Here is a 25,000-nt window from a genome sequence, read left to right on the forward strand (position 1 = left end):
AGGAAGTTGCTTTAGACCGAAATTTGATCTTTCACAGCATCTGCTCAGTATCACATCTACCGCACGACTCGTATAAATCGTCAGCTAATTATGTTGTTTGATTACATTAAGAATTGTATATAAATTTGCATACATTTTTTCATAAAAGTTTTCTGAAATGTGTAAATTTAATTGAATTAAATATGCACTATTTTGCATACATTTCCAGAACAGAAATCTGTACATTGGTTCATAATTCCTTGTATAAACAAACCCCTCTGTAAAAACCTTCATAATATAAATGTGAAATAAACGTTTGGTGTATGTAAAGCTGCTGAAGTAGAGATTTCTGATTTTTTTTTTGAAGATATGTATTATAATTGAAATCTGTGCAAGTGCAATAAAATGAACACTTAAAGGGGACCTTTTATGCCCTAAGATGTAAAAAAATAAGTCTTTGGTTTCCCCAGCCTGTGTCTGTGAAGTTTCACCCCACAGATGATTTTTGTATGTGTCCCTTTAAATGCAAATGAGCTGCTACTCCCGGCCCCCTTTCCAGAAGAGGGCGGAGCTTCAAGAGCTCATGCTCTGGCATATCGGTGGCAACAACAAAACAGGGCAGTCTCACGCACTGAAAATGTCAGAAACTGTCAGTGCTGGCGTTCAGCTTTGTGTGTTTCAGAATTAACCTTGAAAATACCCTCGTTTGTGAAGCAGTCCGGCACAAAATGATACAAGGTTCATAATTCCTGTTTCATTTTGTCAACATAATAGAGTTTTTAAGAAGTTACGACACTCAAAGTTCAGTGCAAAATAGATATTTTCTTTTACAGAAATCGCTTTTTAAGGATTACAACGAGCTTCTTCCTGGGTTGGTGACATCACAAACCTCAATTTACATAAACCCCGCCCCCGAGAACACACATCAAAGGGGGCGGGGCCATGTTGGTCTGCTTTAGAGAAGAGGAAGAGTTGTTGTAGTCGAGTGTTGTTGTCATGCCGTCATTTTACGCCGGACTGCTTCACAAACGAGGCTCAATTCAACACAAAAGATGAACATGACGGCACATGCTAGTGGATGAGTTGAATCAACTCCACAGCAACTACATCAATTTATCCACTAACCATTCAGAAACGTCTAAAAGTTGTAACTTCTTCCTGAGTCTCTCCATCAGTGTCGACTCCGGTTTGAACAATGTAAGGCTGAACACTTTTGTCATTTTGTCTGCGTGAGATTCTCCAGCTTTGTTGTTGTTGAGCTGTTAAAGCTCCGCCCTCTTCTGGAAAGGGGCCGGAGCAGCAGCTCATTTGCATTTAAAGGGACACACACAAAAACGGCGTGTTTTTGCTCACAAATAGGGGCAAATTTGACAAGCTATAATAAATGATATGTGGGGGATTTTGAGCTGAAACTTCACAGACACATTCTGGAGAGACTTATATTACATCTTGTGAAAGAGGCATAATAGGAGTTCATCCCTGTTAACGTAACGTCTTATGTCGCATTGCATGCTGTTTTTAGCGTCCCACTACAAACATTGACTTATTAGTCAAAAAGTCATTCATTCATGCAGTCTTAGTTGATTTTGAAAATTAGAATATTTCGACATCCCTAATCAATAAATGTTCAGTATATCAGCTTCAAGAGCTCATGCTCTGGCATATCGGTGGCAACAACAAAACAGGGCAATCTCACGAACTGAAAATGTCAGAAACTGTCAGTAGCAGCGTTCAGCCTTGTGTGTTTCAGAATTAACCTTGAAAATACCCTCGTTTGTGAAGCAGTCTGATTGGCGCAAACATGTAAAACTTTACCGATTTTCTTTGGGACAGTTTGCATTAATCAAAGTTACTGTAAATCATGTCTTATTTTCTAAGAGAGTTTCTTAGTAATAGTTTCAAGACTTCCAAAATTAAGCAATTACTTACTAAATGTTCCAAATATCATCATCAGATGGGACATTTGGGAAATCTTTACTCTCTCCAGATTGTCTTTGAAATGATCTGAGGAAGTTTCCCCTGTGGGTGTCTTCAGATCATGTCCTCAAACTAATGGATGGAGGGGGATGGTGCGCTCTGGATGAGGAAACTCTGCACGTCCGGAAGCTTTGGCTTTGTCTCCGGATTATAATGTTCCAGCAGATGTTCTGGTAAGAGAGACGGACTGAGAGAAAAGAAGGTTTTATTCACTAATTCCTCAGGAAGGACTGTGAAGCTGATTGTTGTTTGCAGTGGTTACAGCAGATATATGTCTCTCTCATTCACCCGGTGCACACAGAAGGGAATGTTTATCATCAGCCTGTTGCCGGGGAAAGCAGTTTAATTACACGCTGAGATAATGTGTTCCTAAATAACCCTTTAGGAGGAACGTCAGCTTTGGAAACTTGGTGTCTGCAGGGCTTCATTCATGCAGAATTTAGTTTAAATATCAATCACATGGAGTGTTGTTGGGTTGTTTGCGTGCCAGATATTTTATTGCTTTTGTGGATGGAAAGTTAGTGAGGATTTGGCTGTGGTTTATGAGGTTAATTAAAAGGGTTTATAAACGCTGTAGAGAGTGAAATGGTTGGATTAGGGTCAGGATTGATTTGTCTTATGTCTAGTGGTTCAATGGATCATAAAACTCACAGTTTGTATCATATTACGGTTTTTGATTTATTGGGTAATTTTTCAGATTAGCAAAAAATGCAACTTTTCTTCCAGTTTATTACTTAAAGCACACTTTAAGTACTTCAATAACGATTTCTTGAGAAAGATGTTATATTGGATCCGTGCATTCGGTTTTAAAGTGACAGCAGCCTATAAATACCTGCTGTTGTCTATCATTGATGCTAATCAAACAACAAAACACAGTTTAACAAAGATTAATCTATATTTAGAGGAGTCCTTGATTATGATTTCACTAACTTTAGTTAGTGTGTAATGTTGCGGTTTGATCATAAACACCATCTGCAAAGTTACGATGCTCAAAGTTCAGTGCAAAGGAGATATTTTCTTTACAGAAATCGCTTTTTAAGGACTACAACGAGCTTCTTCCTGGGTTGGTGACATCACAAACCTCAATTTACATAAACCCCACCCCCAAGAACACACAACAAAGGGGGCTGGGCCATGTTGGTCTGCTTTAGAGAAGAGGAAGAGTTGTTGTAGTCGAGTGTTGTTGTCATGCCGTCATTTTACGCCGGACTGCTTCACAAACGAGGGTCAATTCAACACAAAAGATGAACATGACGGCACATGCTAGTGGATGAGTTGAATCGACTCCACAGCAACTACATCAATTTATCCACTAACCATTCAGAAACGTCTAAAAGTTGTAACTTCTTCCTGAGTCTCTCCATCAGTGTCGACTCCGGTTTGAACAATGTAAGGCTGAACAAAATCGCCATTTTGTCTGCGTGAGATTCTCCAGCTTTGTTGTTGTTGAGCTGTTAAAGCTCCGCCCTCTTCTGGAAAGGGGCCGGAGAAGCAGCTCATTTGCATTTAAAGGGACACACACAAAAACGGCGTGTTTTTGCTCACAAATAGAGGCAAATTTGACAAGCTATAATAAATGATCTGTGGGGGATTTTGAGCTGAAATTTCACAGACACATTCTGGAGAGACTTATATTACATCTTGTGAAAGAGGCATAATAGGAGTTCATCCCTGTTAACGTAACATCTGTTTTTTAGCGTCCCACTACAAACATTGACTTATTAGTCAAAAAGTCATTCATTCATGCAGTCTTAGTTGATTTTCAAAATTTAGAATTTTTCGACATCCCTAATCAATAAATGTTCAGTATATGATTGCATCAACACCAAAGTTGCAAATTTAGCGTATACAAAAAATTGGAATATTGCATAAAACATTGGCAAATAAATCATCTCTTGTGTTCAAGAAAACTAAATCATCACTTCCTGGAAATTTGGTGCAAAATATCAGTTATTAAAATAGAAGTTGCTGCAATCGCACTCCTTTTTTTGTTGTTTTTTTTCCTCCATCATAAATGAGTTGCATCTCAGCATCAGACGAACCCAATAAAGGCTCTCATGTGATCTTAAGTTCGGATGCTGGTGTTTGGGAACACAATCGTGTGAGACGAGTTAAACAAAATCATTCCGATGACAGACTTTGACTCGGGCGTTTCAGAATCACCAAACCAACATTTGAGATGCTGCGATGCGACTGGTCCGCTGGTTAGTCCAGTTATCCAATCACAGCCTCTGCTGAGGCAAAGTCAGTTGCGGATTGAGGGATTTATTCGGTATATTGTAGTTTGTGCATGTCTTTTTATTGGATGCATAGCACTAATTTGATTTAAAGTGACATTTCTGCAATTGTCCAAGAGTTTTCACTAGCCTCTTTTTACTCTCTTACTCTATTTTGCTGGTATTCAGTGCTGTGATAACTCAACTCAGTTTTCAAATAAGATGATTGTGGATGATTGTCTTATTTAATCGAGTTGAGCACAAGAGCTCTGTAGAGCATTGAGGCGCGGGTACAAAGAAGCGTCTGTTAGCCGAACCCGAGCAGATTGTCAGCGGCGGCGAGCAGAGCTTCCTCACATTCAGTGTTCAGATCTCTCCATGAACTCTTTCATCAGTGGCTGAATGCTGAAGTGTTACAGAGTTGTAATGAGGGTTAAAGGAAGTGACTTCATCAATGAGTGATGTATCAGCCTGAATGCTTCTCAAAACCTGTGGTTGTTTGGTGTCTTACAAGATGCTTGAGGCCTTCAAGTACTAGTTGACCCAGAAGTGAAAATGTTATCATTTACTCACTCTCAAAATGACTTTCCTTCTTCAGTGGAACACAAAAGAGGATGTTTTAATTGTCATAATGAGGAATGAGGCTGTGGAGTTTCAAGAATGATGGAAAAAAGCACCATGAAAGTAGTTCATATGAATCATTCACTATATTTTGAGTCTGAAGTCATGCGATTGCTTTGTTTGTACAACAAAGATAAAAAAAGGTCAAGTAACACATTGAATTAGCTGTGAAACTGTTGAAGTAGAAAGACTGAAATGGCGTTTTCTTGTGAACTCGTCATGTTTGAATTGAACATTAGTGCGAGCGAGGTTCATAAGCTGCGTCAGAGGAGAATATTTCAGGGAAGAAATATTTTCAATTTTGGCCTGTTGACTTGGAATATAGCAGAAATAAGTCATATGAACTGCGTTTATACTTGTTTGTTTTAATGTATTTAAAGGGATAGTTCACCCAAAAATGAAAATTTGATGTTTATCTGCTTAACCCCAGTGCATCCAAGATGTAGGTGACTCTTTTTCTTCAGTCGAACGCAAATTATGATTTTTAACTGCAACCGCTGCTGTCTGTCAGTCAAATAATAGCAGTAGATGGGAACTTCAACTATAACAGTAAATAAAACGTGCTTAGACAAATCAAAATTAAAACCTGCGGCTCGTGACGACACATTAATGTCCTAAGACACGAAACGATCGGTTTGTGTGAGAAACCGAACATTATTTATATAATTTTTACCTCTAATACACCACTGTGTCCAACTTCGTTCAGCTTCCTGTTAGTGAGGTCAAAAAACGCGTTGTGATGACGGAAGTGATGTCTCGCCCATATACTTCAATGAGCGCGAGACATCACTTCCGTTATCAGAGCGCGATCTGACCTCACTAACCGGAAGCTGAACGAAGTTGGACATAGTGGTGTTTTAGAGGTAAAAAATGATATAAATACTGTTTGGTTTCTCGCACAAACCGATCGTTTCGTGTCTTAGGACATCAATGTGCCGTCACGATCCGCAGGGTTTAATTTGGATTTGTCTATGGAAGTTTTTTCGACTCTTATTGTTCAAGTTCCCAATCACTGCTATTATTTGACTGACAGACAGCAGCGGTTGCAGTTAAAAATCATAATTTGCGTTCGACTGAAGAAAAAAAGTCATCTACATCTTGGATGCACTGGGGTTAAGCAGATAAACATCAAATTTTCATTTTTGGGTGAACTATCCCTTTAATTTAACATATTTTTTCCAGAATAAAAGCCTTTTTTATCTTCTGAAACGTGTTGTGATTTATATTCCAAAGTGACTTATAATGCAATTATTGTCGTTGAGAGATGTACGTGAGCGCAAGTTCCCAACATACACTCAAGTTGGGTTGAAAATGGACAAACCCAGCAATTGGCGTTGTTTTAACCCAGTGGTTGGGTCAAATGTTTGCCCAACGTGCTGGGTAGTTTTATTTAACTCAACTGTTGTATAAAAATTACTGTATTGCCTGCTTAAAATGAACCCAAAATATGCTGGAAATTAACATTTATTAATATGTTTAATAAATGAGCATTTATTAATAAGATAATGAATAATAAACAATAAACATTTATTGAATTGCTTATTAATAAATGATCACCCTTTGATTATTATTGTTGCCTCTAGTAATTATGTGTCTGATTTTTAATTTCTCACCTATTTTGGGTTCATTTTAAGCCAGCCATATAGTCATTTTTAATCAGTAGTTGGGTTAAATAAAACTACCCAGCAGGTTGGCCAAACATTTAACCCAACCACTGGGTTAAAACAACCCAATTGCTGGGTTTGTCCATTTTCAACCCAACTTGGGTTGTTTTTAACCAAACATTTTTTAGAGTGTTTTTTGGGTTCATTTTAAGCAAACAATACAGTAACTTTTAAACAATAGTTGAGTTAAATAAAACTACCCAGCAGATCGGGCAAACATTTAACTCAACCCAATCGCTGGGATTGTCCATTTTCAACCCAACTTCGGTTGTTTTTAGCCCAGCATTTTTTTAGAGTGTAGGATTTGTGACTAAACCTGTTCTTACCTGTCTAAAGGGAAAGGTGTAACCTGACAGCAGCGTGTGTGTGTGTGTGTGTGTGTGTGTGTGTGTGTGTGTGTGTGTGTGTGTGTGTGTGTGTGTGTGTGTGTGTGTGTGTGTGTGTGTGTGTGTGTGTGTGTGTGTGTGTGTGTGTGTGTGTGTGTTAAACACAAATGGCTGGAATGTCTGTAGTGTCACTGCCAAGCAGTTTCTCTTTTAGCTGAGCAGCTCATACTAGAAGAACATACTGCTCTCTTTTGTGAGGAAACAGACAGAGAGTGAGTGGAAAAAAACAGAGGAATGTGCTTTGAATCTGATCTGACATCATCCGCTGCTGCTGCTGATTCGTCCGAACATGAATCCTGCGCTTGATTGCTGAGGCAAACATTACTATTACTGTATTGTTCATGTTCAGGGTTATTGATTTGAATAAACCTCCTAAAGGATTAGTTCACTTCAGAATTAAAATTTCCTGATAATTTATTCACCCTCATGTCATTTAAGATGTTCATGTCTGTCTTTCTTTAGTTGAAAAGAAAACTTTTTTTTTTTTTATTGGATTTTTTTCTCCATATAGTGGACTTCACTGGGTTTCACCGGGTCCAAATGTCAGTTTCAAAGAGCTCTACATGATCCCAGACGAGGAATAAGAGTCTTATCTAGAGAAACCATCGCTCATTTTCTGATAAAAAATAAAAATTTATATGCTTTTTAAGCACAAATGCTCATCTTGCACTGCTCTCCTGCAACGCATGACCTAATCATGTTGGAAAGGTCACGAAAGTACCAATCCAGTGTTTACAAAGCAAACGTGCAAAAGCTAACTCAAACGGCCTTTACAAAAAAAGTTAAACAACAATGTTGGACGATTTTGAACATGGAAGAGAAAATGAGTTTTTCGCCCTACTGCGGTACTTCCACCTTTCCAACATGATTACGTCATGCATGGAGCACTGCAAGACGAGCATTTGTGGTTAAAAAGCATATAATTTTTATTTATTTTTTTAGAAAATGAGTGATGGTTTCTCTAGATAAGACTCTTATTCCTCGTCTGGGATCATGTAGAGCTCTTTGAAGCTGCACTGAAACTGACATTTGGACTCATTGAACCCCAGTGAAGTCCACTATATGGAGAAAATTCCATTTTTCTTTTCAACCGAAGTAAGACATAAACATCTTGGATGACATGGGTGAGTAAATCATCAGGAAATTTGAAATAGTAAACTAATCCTTTAAGTATTAAACCTCATTTGTGCAGCAGACATGCATGATTCCTTAAACTGTGTAATTGACTTAAACTGAAAGAGGGAAATGAGGCATATTTACAGACCAGAATATCACAGAACTTCAGATTTGCATCACATTACAGAAGTAAAACGTCTTGTGAATGCTGTTTCTAGTTTGCTTTAATATGCTGAGGATCATACAGAGTTGCATAACATCAGTGAGCTAATTTTGGAAGAAAAAGACGTTGAACGTGGCTTTGAGTTTTGTAAGTGAGATCACATTGCCAACCGCCGATGCTGGAGAGGAACCAAACATGAAGTCATCTGGATGACAGCAGACCTGTTCGGTGCGTGTCTGTCATTATCTGGAATAAATACTGACTCATAAGAGTGGGCTGTTGAAATGAGCCAGAATTAGTGGTCACGTCTGACTCGCGTCGCAGAGTTGGGTTTGTCTCTTAAGTTGTGTCTTTTGCGTTGGGAATTAATTACTTTAAAAAAACTGCAACCAAATGATTTTCAAGACATTGAACATCTTTCGAATCAAGTTACAATGCTCAAAGTTCGCTCAATAATCGCTTTTTAATGGCTGGTAGGGACTACAACAAGCTTCTTTCCGGGTTGGTGACATCACTAAACCTAAAATTTACATAAACCCCGCCCCCGAGAACATGCAAAAAAGGGGGCGGGGCCATGTTGGGCTGCTTTAGAGAAGAGGAAGAGTTGTTGTAGTAGAGTGTTGTTGACATGCCATCATTTTGGCTACGTGAGATTCTCCAGCTTTGTTGTTGTTGAGCTGTTAAAGCTCCGCCTTCTTCTCTCCTTCTAGCTGCTTTGAAACAATTACCAATTGTAAAAGCGCTATATAAATAAATTTGACTTGACTTGACTTCTGGAAAGGGGGTGGGTAGCAGCAGCTCATTTGCATTTAAAGGGACACACACAAAAACGGCATGTTTTTGCTCACACCCAAATAGAGGCAAATTTGACAAGCTATAATAAATGATCTGTGGGGGATTTTGAGCTGAAACTTCACAGACACATTCTGGAGACACCAGAGACTGATATTACATCTTGTGAAAGGGGCGTTACAGGTCCTCTTTAACCTGTTAACGGGCCCACCGGTGGGCCCACAGCCATTACATATTTAAAACAGTAATATTCTATACTAAACCTAAACTAATCTTGACAAACTATATATCGTTTGAAAGCTTAGAATCTCTAGTTTACATATTTGGTGACTGATTTTCAAAATAAATTACATAGGAGCAGTAATTTATCAATTTGCAACAAGCATATTTTCATACTCATAAGGCATGTTCAGACCTTTATTTTGAAATAGCGATGAACATGAAAAATCATTAAAGATTGATTGAAATGTTTGTTTGTTTTCATGCCAGGAGTTCAAAAGATAACATCCATTCAATTTTTTGAGAAAAAAAGGTCTGGAAATTTCTTTTTAAAGAAAAAAAAATACATTTACGATTGTGGCGGCGATCTGTAACCCACATTCATGTTATTTTTATGTTTATTAAAGGCTGAATTCATATCAATTTTCTGCCAAACTTCCCATACTACTTCTACTGTATATAGGATGTATACTTCATAAATTGTATGAAAATAATGGAAATATATGGCTCAGATCACTCTATGGAAATGGAGGCGCCCTTATATGGTCAGAAATGGAGCTTGGTTGTCATCTAGTGAAAAAGTGTGGTACTGCGCCCAAACTAAATCTTACTGAAAGCTCATTTTTTGAGATATCAACCTGAAATTTGGAACACAAATTGTTCAGATTTTTGGCTTTGATTTCCTTTTACAGTTGTAGAGTATTCTTGAATTACAACCATTTAAGTTTAGATAGTGCATTTTCTTCACAGTTAACAGGTTAAATGATGGCATGTAGTTACGTTTTTGTTGTAATAAATTCATGCATTCTGGAAAGTAAACTTAGTGCTGTTCTATTTCAGATGATCTTCATGTTTGAGAGTGTGTTGTGATTTGTGCCGTATGGTTTATACATGTATTTATTAAGTGTGTTTTGTGTGTATGTTCACTGCAGGTGGGCAAAGAGACGGTTCAGACCACTGAGGATGCCATCATGAGGAGAGACATGCCTCCTGCCTTTATCAAGTAAGAGACTGTGTGTGTGTGTGTGTGTGTGTGTGTGTGTGTGTGTGTGTGTGTGTGTGTGTGTGTGTGTGTGTGTGTGTGTGTGTGTGTGTGTGTGTGTGTGTGTGTTTGTTGAGAGAGGAAGTGCTCTAATGCAGGTGTGTTGACTAATAAATCAGGTGCAGACATGCTGGAGCAGCTGCGCTCATGAGCAAACACAACTACACCTCCTGAGAGGATCACTGGAGCTCTTTCACATGTTATTGCCTCAGAACGCACACAAAACCTTGAGTTATGGAAAATAGATCATTTTTTATTGTTGTTCACACTGAAATCGTTTTGCACCCACAAGAGTTGGTGACTTGAGGTGAAATCTGCAACATGCAACAAAGTATCAGTCAGATGATGCATATCTCTGCTCTCATTGGTTGGCCCTGCAGCTCATTTGCATAACAATAAATTTTACTCAACATAAATGCATAGTTCACACACAAATGCCACGAACCATGACGTTCCAAACCCGTACGACACAAAATGAGTCTTTGTTTAAGGTTGTTTAAGGGAATAACTAAATAAAGTAAAACCGGAAATAGCCATATTTATCAAACGGCAGATTAGAACCCACAATTCAACCTCAACCTCAAACCCTGCTCCATATGTACTGGTTCACAGAGAGTTTGAGTTTTTTGTTGCTCATCTGAAAGCCAACAAATATGCTGTTTTCGTGGGTCATTGTCAGCTGTTTAGCGTTTACTCAGATGTTGAGTCATTCTTTTTGTAATCAAACTTGATTTATTTACAATAATGATCCCTTCTACGAGTCCAAAAGGCTTTAGCTTTTAACAAAGATGGAGACGAGATGTTCTTGTGCAGCTGCATCGATCCTGAAGCTCCTGTGAGTCACACATGAATTCATTCTGCTGTGCTCAGGGAGAACGTATGGATTACTGGAAACACTGACACACACATAATGAACAACCTGCTGTATGTTTCCTCTCTAAATATAGTTTCTGTTTGTGTGTGGCCTGATGCATTAATGCTGATTAACATTCACATGCATTACTGGAGCCTTCACATCTCCCTGCCGCACACACACACACACACACACACACACACATTCGTGACCTTGCTGTCCTGTAACTCATGCACGTACACACACACACACACACACACACACACACACACACACACACACACACACACACACACACACACACACAGCTGCAGTCTGTCACAGAGAAATATGACACCAGTCTCCATCCTGCAACTACAACAAAACCCTCCTGATGACAGTCGGACACAGATGAATAAGGACGTGTGTGTCTGTGTGTGTGTCTGTGTCTGTGTGTGTGTCTGTGTGTGTGTCTGTGTGTGTGTCTGTGTCTGTGTGTGTGTCTGTGTCTGTGTGTGTGTCTGTGTCTGTGTGTGTGTCTGTGTGTGTGTCTGTGTGTGTGTCTGTGTGTGTGTCTGTGTCTGTGTGTGTGTCTGTGTCTGTGTGTGTGTCTGTGTCTGTGTGTGTGTCTGTGTCTGTGTGTGTGTCTGTGTGTGTGTCTGTGTGTGTGTCTGTGTGTGTGTCTGTGTGTGCCTAATAAGTCACTACTATGTGATTTAGGGATGCTGAGCTGTGAATGGAAACGCATCCATGTGGGACAGACAGTGTTGGGGAGTAATTAACTAAAAATAAATACAATAAAGTATCATAACATGTAGATGCAAATGTAAACATCCAGAACATCCAACAAATGTAAACAAGTTACAACATCTACTGCAACAAAGTTACGATATCTAATGCAACAAAGTTACGATATCTAATGCAACAAAGTTACAATATCTAATGCAACAAAGTTACGATATCTCATGCTACAAAGTTACGATTTCTAATGCTACAAAGTTAAGATATCATGCTACAAAGTTACGATATCTCATGCAACAAAGTTACGATATCTAATGCTACAAAGTTACGATATCTCATGCTACAAAGTTACGATATCATGCTACAAAGTTACGATATCTCATGCTACAAAGTTACGATATCTCATGCAACAAAGTTACGATATCTCATGCAACAAAGTTACGATATCTCATGCAACAAAGTTACGATATCTCATGCTACAAAGTTACGATATCATGCTACAAAGTTACGATATCTCATGCTACAAAGTTACGATATCTCATGCAACAAAGTTACGATATCTAATGCTACAAAGTTACGATATCTCATGCAACAAAGTTACGATATCTCATGCAACAAAGTTACGATATCTCATGCTACAAAGTTACGATATCATGCTACAAAGTTACGATATCTCATGCTACAAAGTTACGATATCTCATGCAACAAAGTTACGATATCTAATGCTACAAAGTTACGATATCTCATGCAACAAAGTTACGATATCTCATGCAACAAAGTTACGATATCTCATGCTACAAAGTTACGATATCTAATGCTACAAAGTTACGATATCTCATGCAACAAAGTTACGATATCTAATGCTACAAAGTTACGATATCTCATGCAACAAAGTTACGATATCTCATGCAACAAAGTTACGATATCTCATGCAACAAAGTTACGATATCTAATGCTACAAAGTTACGATATCTCATGCAACAAAGTTACGATATCTCATGCAACAAAGTTACGATATCTCATGCTACAAAGTTACGATATCATGCTACAAAGTTACGATATCTCATGCTACAAAGTTACGATATCTCATGCAACAAAGTTACGATATCTAATGCTACAAAGTTACGATATCTCATGCAACAAAGTTACGATATCTAATGCTACAAAGTTACGATATCTCATGCAACAAAGTTACGACATCTAATGCTACAAAGTTACGATATCTCATGCAACAAAGTTACGATATCTCATGCAACAGTTACGATTTCTAATGCTACAAAGTTAAGATATGCTACAAAGTTACGATATCTCATGCTACAAAGTTACGATATCTCATGCTACAAAGTTACGATATCTCATGCAACAAAGTTACGACATCAAATGCTACAAAGTTACGATATCTCATGCAACCAAGTTACGATATCTCATGCAACAGTTACGATTTCTAATGCTACAAAGTTAAGATATGCTACAAAGTTACGATATCTCATGCAACAAAGTTACGATATCTCTTCCAACAAAGTTACGATATCTCTTCCAACAAAGTTACGATATCTCTTCCAACAAAGTTACAATATCTAATGCTACAAAGTTACGATATCTCATGCAACAAAGTTACGATATCTCATGCAACAAAGTTACGATTTCTAATGCTACAGTTACGATATATAATGCTACAAAGTTACGATATCTCATGCAACAAAGTTACGATATCTTCCAACAAAGTTACGATATCTCTTCCAACAAAGTTACAATATCTAATGCTACAAAGTTACGATATCTCATGCAACAAAGTTACGATATCTCATGCAGCAAAGTTACGATATCTAATGCTACAAAGTTACGATATCTCATGCAACAAAGTTACGATTTCTAATGCTACAAAGTTAAGATATCATGCTACAAAGTTACGATATCTCATGCAACAAAGTTACGATATCATGCAACAAAGTTGCGATATCTAATGCTACAAAGTTACGATATCTCATGCTACAGTTAAGATATCTAATGCTACAAAGTTACGATATCTCATGCAACAAAGTTACGATATCCAATGCTACAAAGTTACGATATCTCATGCAACAGTTACGATTTCTCATGCAACAAAGTTACGATATCTCATGCAACAAAGTTACGATATCTCATGCAACAAAGTTACGATATCTCATGCAACAAAGTTACAATTTCTAATGCTACAAAGTTAAGATATCATGCTACAAAGTTACGATATCTCATGCAACAAAGTTACGATATCTCATGCAACAAAGTTACGATATCTCATGCAACAAAGGTACGATATCTCATGCAACAAAGTTACGATTTACAATGCTACAAAGTTACGATTTACAATGCTACAAAGTTACGATATCTCATGCAACAAAGTTACGATATATCATGCAACAAAGTTACGATTTCTAATGCTACAAAGTTAAGATATCATGCTACAAAGTTACGATATCTCATGCAACAAAGTTACGATATCATGCAACAAAGTTGCAATATCTAATGCTACAAAGTTACAATATCTCATGCTACAGTTAAGATATCTAATGATACAAAGTTACGATATCTCATGCAACAAAGTTACGATTTCTAATGCTACAGTTACGATATATAATGCTACAAAGTTACGATATCTCATGCAACAAAGTTACGATATCTTCCAACAAAGTTACGATATCTCTTCCAACAAAGTTACAATATCTAATGCTACAAAGTTACGATATCTCATGCAACAAAGTTACGATATCTCATGCAGCAAAGTTACGATATCTAATGCTACAAAGTTACGATATCTCATGCAACAAAGTTACGATTTCTAATGCTACAAAGTTAAGATATCATGCTACAAAGTTACGATATCTCATGCAACAAAGTTACGATATCATGCAACAAAGTTGCGATATCTAATGCTACAAAGTTACGATATCTCATGCTACAGTTAAGATATCTAATGCTACAAAGTTACGATATCTCATGCAACAAAGTTACGATATCCAATGCTACAAAGTTACGATATCTCATGCAACAGTTACGATTTCTCATGCAACAAAGTTACGATATCTCATGCAACAAAGTTACGATATCTCATGCAACAAAGTTACGATATCTCATGCAACAAAGTTACGATATCTCATGCAACAAAGTTACAATTTCTAATGCTACAAAGTTAAGATATCATGCTACAAAGTTACGATATCTCATGCAACAAAGTTACGATATCTCATGCAACAAAGTTACGATATCTCATGCAACAAAGTTACGATATCTCATGCAACAAAGTTACGATATCTCATGCAACAAAGGTACGATATCTCATGCAACAAAGTTACGATATACAATGCTACAAAGTTACGATATCTCATGCAACAAAGTTACGATATATCATGCAACAAAGTTACGATTTCTAATGCTACAAAGTTAAGATATCATGCTACAAAGTTACGATATCTCATGCAACAAAGTTACGATATCATGCAACAAAGTTGCAATATCTAATGCTACAAAGTTACGATATCTCATGCTACAGTTAAGATATCTAATGATACAAAGTTACGATATCTCATGCAACAAAGTTACGATATCCAATGCTACAAAGTTAAGATATCTCATGCAACAGTTACGATTTCTCATGCAACAAAGTTACGATATCTCATGCAACAAAGTTACGATATCTCATGCAACAAAGTTACGATTTCTAATGCTACAAAGTTAAGATATCATGCTACAAAGTTACGATATTTCATGCAACAAAGTTACGATATCTCATGCAACAAAGTTACGATATCTCATGCAACAAAGTTACGATATCCAATGCTACAAAGTTACGATATCTCATGCAACAAAGTTACGATATCCAATGCTACAAAGTTACGATATCTCATGCAACAAAGTTACGATATCCAATGCTACAAAGTTACGATATCTCATGCAACAAAGTTACGATATCCAATGCTACAAAGTTACGATATCTCATGCAACAAAGTTACGATATCTCATGCAACAAAGTTACGATATCTCATGCAACAAAGTTACGATATCTCATGCAACAAAGTTACGATATCTCATGCAACAAAGTTACGATATCTCATGCAACAAAGTTACGATATACAATGCTACAAAGTTACGATATCTCATGCAACAAAGTTACGATATCTCATGCAACAAAGTTACGATATCATGCAACAAAGTTGCGATATCTAATGCTACAAAGTTACGATATCTCATGCTACAGTTAAGATATCTAATGCTACAAAGTTACGATATCTCATGCAACAAAGTTACGATATCCAATGCTACAAAGTTACGATATCTCATGCAACAGTTACGATTTCTCATGCAACAAAGTTACGATATCTAATGCTACAAAGTTACGATATCTAATGCTACAAAGTTACGATATCTCATGCAACAAAGTTACGATATCTCATGCAACAAAGTTACGATATCTCATGCAACAAAGTTACGATATCTCATGCAACAAAGTTACGATTTCTCATGCAACAAAGTTACGATATGTAATGCTACAAAGTTATGATATCTCATGCAACAAAGTTACGATATCATGCTACAAAGTTGCGATATCTAATGCTACAAAGTTACGATATCTCATGCTACAGTTAAGATATCTAATGCTACAAAGTTACGATATCTCATGCAACAAAGTTACGATATCCAATGCTACAAAGTTACGATATCTCATGCAACAGTTACGATTTCTCATGCAACAGTTACGATATCTAATGCTACAAAGTTAAGATATCATGCTACAAAGTTACGATATCTCATGCTACAAAGTTACGATATCTCATGCAACAAAGTTACGATATCTCATGCAACAAAGTTACGATATCTCATGCAACAAAGTTACGATATCTCATGCAACAAAGTTACGATATCTCATGCAACAAAGTTACGATATCTCATGCAACAAAGTTACGATATCTCATGCAACAAAGTTACGATTTCTAATGCTACAAAGTTAAGATATCATGCTACAAAGTTAAGATATCATGCTACAAAGTTAAGATATCATGCAACAAAGTTACGATATCTCATGCAACAAAGTTACGATATCCAATGCTACAAAGTTACGATATCTCATGCAACAAAGTTACGATATCCAATGCTACAAAGTTACGATATCTCATGCAACAAAGTTACGATATCCAATGCTACAAAGTTACGATATCCAATGCTACAAAGTTACGATATCTCATGCAACAAAGTTACGATATCCAATGCTACAAAGTTACGATATCTCATGCAACAAAGTTACGATATCTCATGCAACAAAGTTACGATTTCTAATGCTACAAAGTTAAGATATCATGCTACAAAGTTACGATATCTCATGCAACAAAGTTACGATATCTCATGCTACAAAGTTAAGATATCATGCTACAAAGTTACGATGGCTCAACAAAGTTACGACATGCAACAAAGATATATCTTATGCAAAAAATTATATCATGCTACAAATTTACACATTTTAATGCAACAAAGTTACAATATCTAATGCTAAAAAGTTATGCATTTTAATGCAACGAAGTTAAAATATCTAATGCTAAAAAGTTTTGCATTTTAATGCAACGAAGTTAAAATATCTAATGCAACAAATCAGCATATTAGAATGATTTCTGAAGGATCATGTGACACTGAAGACTGGAGTAATGATGCTGAAAATTCAGCTTTGATCACAGGAATAAATTACACTTTACTATATATTCACATAGAAAACAGCTATTTTAAATTGTAATAATATTTCATATTTTTACTGTATTTTTGATCAAATAAAGTGAGCCTTGGTAAGCAGAAGGGACCAACACCATTTTTGGAAAAGCAGTGTACATTGCTAAAAACAAAAATGTATCATTCTTTTGTGGTGGAGCCAATATAATGTTGGCAGTGCAAATAACCGGCTTGCAGAAAAAAATCCGTATTGTTGAGATCTGAGTGTGAGAAAGACAGTAACTTACAATCTGTCTCTCTGTGTTGTGTTGTTCTTTGTAGGGTTGAGAATGCATGCACTAAACTGGTGCAGGCTGCTCAGATGTTGAAGGCCGACCCGTATTCTGTCCAAGCCAGAGATTATCTGATCGATGGTTCCCGCGGGATCCTCTCCGGCACCTCTGACCTGCTGCTGACGTTTGATGAGGCCGAGGCACGATGCATTTAATACAATTTAATGGATTATTCCTCTGGGTTTGAGTTTGTGCATCAGTACTGACAGAATCTCTGCTCTCTTTCCTGATCTCAGGTCCGTAAAATCATCCGTGTGTGTAAAGGGATTCTGGAGTATCTGACAGTCGCTGAGGTGGTGGAGTCGATGGAAGATTTGATTACTTACACCAAGAACCTGGGACCAGGTCAGGATAGAAGTTATTTTAAAGGGGACCTATTTTGCTCCTTTTTCCAGGTGTAAAATAAGTACTCAGAATGTGTCTGTGAAGTTTCAGCCCAAAATACCCCACAGATCATTTATTATAGCATGTTGTAATTGCTTATTTTTGAGTGGAAGGAAAAACATGATGTTTTTGTGCATGATACACACAAGGCCGAAAGTTGAAAGTTTGTGCCAGTCTGTAGATTTTGGGCAGTCGGAGTTGACAGATTTGACAGAAAATCACATAATGCATGATGGCCACAGACTCTGATTCCATCCAATCTGAGGATATCAAAACATGTTTGATATTTTGAGCCGATTTTAGAACACATATCTGTTTTTTAAAGTCGTGTATTGTATTCCAGGTTAATCAGTCCCAGTTTACCAGATGACAGCATCACTGTATTTTTGCTTCCACAGGCATGACGAAGATGGCCAAGATGATTGATGAGCGACAGCAGGAGTTAACTCATCAGGAGCACAGAGTCATGCTGGTCAACTCCATGAACACCGTGAAGGAGCTGCTGCCCGTTCTCATCTCAGGTCTGACCTCTGACCTCGTTAAGCTACAGCTCTTCCAATACCTCACACTTCACTATTAATCACTGTTAGTTTAAAATGCTCTTATTAGTGTGACAATTACCAGCATTAGTGATGTTAGTCGAACGCTTTTAATGCATTAGAAGTGCACAATATACAGTACTGTTCAAAAGTTTAGAGTTTGTCGAATTAGTTGCATTATATGGATTTAACCTGTTGCAAATAAATAATCAATAATATTTTGCATTGTCTGCTGTTGTTTTCTTACAAATTAATGAATTTATAAATTAAATTAAATTAATAAATTCTGACCTTTTATCTCGCAGTTCTGACTTTATCATTTGCAATTCCGACTTTATAACTGGCAATTCCGACTTTTTTATCTCGCGATTCCGACTTTATAACATGCGATTCCGACTTTATATCTTGCAATTCTGACTTTACAACTTGCAATTCTGACTTTATAACACGCAATTCTGACTTTGTAACTCGCAATTCCGACTTTATAACTTGCAATTCTGACTTTATAACACGCAATTCTGACTTTGTAACTCACAATTCTGACTTTATAACACGCAATTCTGACTTTATAACACGCAATTCTGACTTTGTAACTCACAATTCTGACTTTATAACACGCAATTCCGACTTTATATCTCGCAATTCCGACTTTATATCTTGCAATTCTGACTTTATAACACGCGATTCCGACTTTGTATCTTGCGATTCCGACTTTATAACATGCAATTCTGACTTTATATCTTGCAATTCTGACTTTGTAACTCGCAATTCTGACTTTATAACACGCAATTCTGACTTTATAACACGCAATTCTGACTTTACAACTTGCAATTCTGACTTTGTAACTCACAATTCTGACTTTATAACACGCAATTCCGACTTTATATCTTGCAATTCTGACTTTATAACACGCGATTCCGACTTTGTATCTTGCGATTCCGACTTTATAACATGCAATTCTGACTTTATATCTTGCAATTCTGACTTTACAACTTGCAATTCTGACTTTGTAACTCGCAATTTTGACTTTAACACGCAATTCTGACTTTATATCTTGCAATTCTGACTTTGTAACTCGCAATTCCGACTTTATATCTCGCAATTCCGACTTTATATCTCGCAATTCTGACTTTATATCTTGCAATTCTGACTTTATATCTTGCAATTTTGACTTTATATCTTGCAATTTTGACTTTATAACACGCAATTTTGACTTTATAACACGCAATTCTGACTTTATAACACGCAATTCCGACTTTATAACATGCGATTCTGACTTTGTAACTCGCAATTCCGACTTTATAACACGCAATTCTGACTTTATATCTTGCAATTCCGACTTTATAACATGCGATTCTGACTTTGTAACTCGCAATTCCGACTTTATAACACGCAATTCTGACTTTATATCTTGCAATTCCGACTTTATAACATGCGATTCTGACTTTGTAACTCGCAATTCCGACTTTATAACACGCAATTTTGACTTTATATCTCGCAATTCTGACTTTGTAACTCGCAATTCCGACTTTATAACACGCAATTTTGACTTTATATCTCGCAATTCTGACTTTATAACTTTATTACTTTACATTGTATTATTTCACTATTTTTACTGAATTTTTGATATAAATGAATAAGAGGCCTCTATTTCAAAAACAAAATATTCTTACCGACCCCAAAATTTTGAATGATATTGCATCAGCAAATCAAACTTGAATCAGAGTTTGCAGTAGATGTGTATTTTATTGCTGTGAATCTCACTGTATCTGACAGCGTTTATCTCACGCAGGCATTAAGATCTTCGTAACGACCAGGACGTCTCAGGGGAAGGGTGTTGAGGAGGCGCTGAAGAACAGGAACTTCACCGTGGAGAAGATGAGCGCAGAGATCAATGAGATCATCCGTGTGCTGCAGCTCACCTCCTGGGACGAGGACGCCTGGGCCAATAAGGTGTGTGAGAGGGCGAAGGTCGCCGTGTCTTCATGTGCACGTCTCACACATGCACAGATTTACGGTCTGCTCACACGTGTGCACGGATCTTTGCCATTACATTATTTCTCATGCATATTACATCACACACGTGCATGCACATGCATTCTAGTGTTCTAAACATGAACGATTTAACAGAAGAATTTTAAATTGAAGGGTGAAATGTGTAAATACAGATGTGTGTGTGTGTGTTGCATTGTACTTTGTGTTTTGAGCTGGTTTTCTGGCTGAAGATTTTGGCTGGAATGGGCATGTGCAAACAATAACAAACGTAAATCATAAATCAACTGGACTCAAAGTTTCAGAAGTCCATGGACTAAAAATAAATTTGTTGCCTCAAACATGCATCTAAAAGGGTTTTTGCTTGCATGTTCTTGAGAGAGGATAAAGGATGCGGTTTAACTGTGTTTGAATTGAACGTAGAAACCTTGAGAGCTTTTTCAGCGCTGCAGACACTGAATTGCATGCATGAAAATATCAGCATATCACACTTTTAAAAGCTTCTCAGATCTGTGAATCAATCTCACAAAAACAATCCACAGCAAAATCCAAAGATATAATATTTATCTTAAAGGAATATCAAGGAATATCAAGATTTTATACTTTTTTTTTGACAATTATTTTTATGACAATTTTGTACATTTGTCTAGACATTTTAGTTTTTTGTTTTTTGTAATTAGTAGTACTTGCCTAACAACCGTCTAGTAACATCCTAGCAACCACCCAGAATACCCTTGCGCAACCACCTTGTAATGCAATAGCAACCACCCAGAATACCTTAGCATCCACCTAGCAACACCCTAGCATCCATCCGGGTTACCATAGCAACCACCTAGCAACACCCTAATAATCACCCAGAACACCCTAGCTTCCGCCTAGCAACACCTTAGCGGCAACCCAGAACACCTTAGCAACTGCCTAGCAACACGTTTGTTTTATAATTTTGGATGTACAGCACATCTGTTGTTTTACATGTGCTCTAGAAATAAACTTGACTTTGACTTTGACATTAGCAACTGCCTAGCAACACCCTAGCAACTGCCTAGAAACACCCTAACAACAACCCAGAACACCTCAGTAACCGCCTAGCAACACCCTAGCAACCACCAAGGATATTCTTGCAACCCCCTAGCAATCACCCAGAACACCCTAACTGCCTAGCAACACCTTAGCAACCACCCAGAACACCTTAGCAACTTCCTAGCAACACCCAAGCAACCACCCAGAAGACCCTAGCAACCACCTAGCAACCCGTTTATTTTATGATTTTGGATGTACAGCAGTCTGGTCAACTTCTGTTGTTTTAAATGTGCTCTAGAAATAAACTTGACTTTGACTTTGACATTAGCAACCACCCAGAACACCTTAGCAACTGCCTAGCAACCACCCAGAACACCTTAGCAACTGCCTAGCAACCACCCAGAACACCTTAACAACTACCTAGCAACAGCCTAGCAATGATGACCCAGAACACCTTAAATTTTCATTGCACAACATTTAGGGGAAATACACGTTAAATTGTCATGAAAATAATGTCCTAATATAGACTTCAGAATAATATTTGTAATTTTGTGGATGAAAAACTGATGTTTTGTGGGATTTATTCCTGTGTTTTGGGGAAGTGAGTGTTTCTGGGAAGGCTGAAGCTTTCAGATGTGGGTTTTATGAGAACTAGGCTTGTGGTTGTGGATTTTAGGTGTTTTTATTTATTTGTTTTTCATCTCTTCTCACTCGTTCTTGTTAAAAAGTTGTGTTTTGTTTCTCCTCTCTTGGTTTGTTTTCCTCCCGCTGTAGAAGGTAAGATCTGTGCGCATGCTCTCTCGCCGTGTGTTAGCAGGTGTCGCTCGGCCTCGCTTACATGTGATGAGATTCAGAGTGAAGTGACGTCCCGTCGCTCGTGTGTGATGCTAACGGAATGGAGCTGCGCTCGAAGGAAAATATGACGTTTAGATGATCTCACGCGTTTGTCATGCTTTTCTTTTCATAATCGCCATCACAGAAATCAAGAAACGTTTCCTTTTCCAGTGTCAAGTCATCTAAAATATGAAAAAAGTGCCTTTTAAATTACATTGAGTCGTCATCATTTTTACATTTTTTTTTTGTCATTTTATTTTCTATATAATAGTTTAATTATATAGCTAATATGGGAAGATACATAGAACCAAAAATAGTTAAATCAATGAATTCAAAATAAATTGGGTATAAAAACAATATTATTTGAGTGTTTTCTGCATTTTTTAAGGATGGACAAAATAGAAAGATTGGGGGATATGTATACTACTGTTCAATTGTTTGGGGTTTGGTAAGATTTTTTATAAGTTTCTCCTGCTCATCAAAGCTGCATTTATTTGAAAAAAAAAATAGTGAAATATTATTACAATTTAAAATAGCTGTTTTCTATGTGAATATGTAATAAACTAATTTATTCCAGTGATCAAAGCTGAATTTTCAGCATCATTACTCCAGTCTTCAGTGTCACATGATCCTTCAGAAATCATTCTAATATTCTGATTTGCTGCTCAAGAAACATTTCTGATTATTATCAATGTTGAAAACAGTTGTGCTGCTTTAGTTTTCTATGGAAGCTTGTTTCTGCCACTGAATAAAAAATAAAAAAGTAATTGCGACTTATTATCTCACAATTATGACTTTTTTTCTCAGAATTGCGAGATATAAAGTCATAATCGTGAGATATAAACTAAATTGTGAGTTATAAAGTCATAATTGCGAGATATAGTCGCAATTGCAGGTTATAAAGTCATAATCGTGAGATATAAGCTAAATTGCGAGTTTTAAAGTCATAATTGCGAGATATAGTCACAATTGTGAGTTATAAAGTCATAATTGTGAGATATAAACTAAATTGCGAGTTATAAAGTCACAATTGCGAGATATAAACTAAATTGCGAGTTATAAAGTCATAATTGTGAGATATAAACTAAATTGAGTTAGTCACAATTGCGAGTTATAAAGTCATAATTGTGAGATATAAACTAAATTGCGAGTTATAAAGTCACAATTGCGAGATATAAACTAAATTGCGAGTTATAAAGTCATAATTGTGAGATATAAACTAAATTGAGTTATAGTCACAATTGCGAGTTATAAAGTCATAATTGTAAGATATAAACTAAATTGCGAGTTATAAAGTCATAATTGTGAGATATAAACTAAATTACGAGTTATAAAGTCATTATTGCGAGATATAAACTAAATTGAGTTATAGTCACAATTGCGAGTTATAAAGTCATAATTGTGAGATATAAACTAAATTGCGAGTTATAAAGTCATTATTGCGAGATATAAACTAAATTGAGTTATAGTCACAATTGCGAGTTATAAAGTCATAATTGCGAGATCTAAACTAAATTGCGAGTTATAAAGTCACAATTGCGAGATATAAACTAAATTGCGAGTTATAAAGTCATAATTGCGAGATATAAACTAAATTGCGAGTTATAGTCACAATTGCGAGATATAAACTAAATTGCGAGTTATAAAGTCATAATTGGAGATATAAACTAAATTGCGAGTTATAAAGTCATAATTGCGAGATATAAACTAAATTGAGTTAGAGTCACAATTGCGAGTTATAAAGTCATAATTGCGAGATCTAAACTAAATTGCGAGTTATAAAGTCATAATTGCGAGTTATAAAGTCACAATTGCGAGATATAAACTAAATTGCGAGTTATAAAGTCATAATTGTGAGATATAAACTAAATTGAGTTATAGTCACAATTGCGAGTTATTAAGTCATAATTGTGAGATATAAACAAAATTGCGAGTTATAAAGTCACAATTGCGAGATATAAACTAAATTGCGAGTTATAAAGTCACAATTGCGATATATAAACTAAATTGCGAGTTATAAAGTCCCAATTGCGAGATATAAACTAAATTGCGAGTTATAAAGTCATAATTGTGAGATATAAACTAAATTGAGTTATAGTCACAATTGCGAGTTATAAAGTCATAATTGTGAGATATAAACTAAATTGCGAGTTATAAAGTCACAATTGTGAGATATAAACTAAATTGCGAGTTATAAAGTCATAATTGTGAGATATAAACTAAATTGAGTTATAGTCACAATTGCGAGTTATAAAGTCACAATTGCGAGATATAAACTAAATTGCGAGTTATAAAGTCATAATTGTGAGATATAAACTAAATTGAGTTATAGTCACAATTGCGAGTTATAAAGTCATAATTGCGAGATATAAACTAAATTGCGAGTTATAAAGTCACAATTGCGAGATATAAACTAAATTGCGAGTTATAAAGTCATAATTGCGAGATATAAACTAAATT

At 36.5% G+C, this 25,000-nt stretch overlaps 1 protein-coding gene across 2 annotated transcripts in view; it reads left to right on the top strand.

The window, feature by feature from the left end:
* vclb (vinculin b) overlaps positions 1–25,000 on the top strand; it is a 49,209-nt gene that overhangs the window by 5,957 nt on the left and 18,252 nt on the right. For both annotated transcript variants that reach the window (XM_067369233.1, XM_067369234.1), the window contains exons 2-6: positions 10,066–10,136; positions 17,761–17,911; positions 18,008–18,116; positions 18,554–18,676; positions 20,487–20,647. In XM_067369233.1, coding sequence (XP_067225334.1) covers positions 10,066–10,136; positions 17,761–17,911; positions 18,008–18,116; positions 18,554–18,676; positions 20,487–20,647 — 615 coding nt within the window. The remainder of the gene's footprint in view (positions 1–10,065; positions 10,137–17,760; positions 17,912–18,007; positions 18,117–18,553; positions 18,677–20,486; positions 20,648–25,000) is intronic.

This window comes from Chanodichthys erythropterus, chromosome 19, assembly GCF_024489055.1.
Source record: "Chanodichthys erythropterus isolate Z2021 chromosome 19, ASM2448905v1, whole genome shotgun sequence".
In the NCBI taxonomy this organism is placed as follows: domain Eukaryota; kingdom Metazoa; phylum Chordata; class Actinopteri; order Cypriniformes; family Xenocyprididae; genus Chanodichthys; species Chanodichthys erythropterus.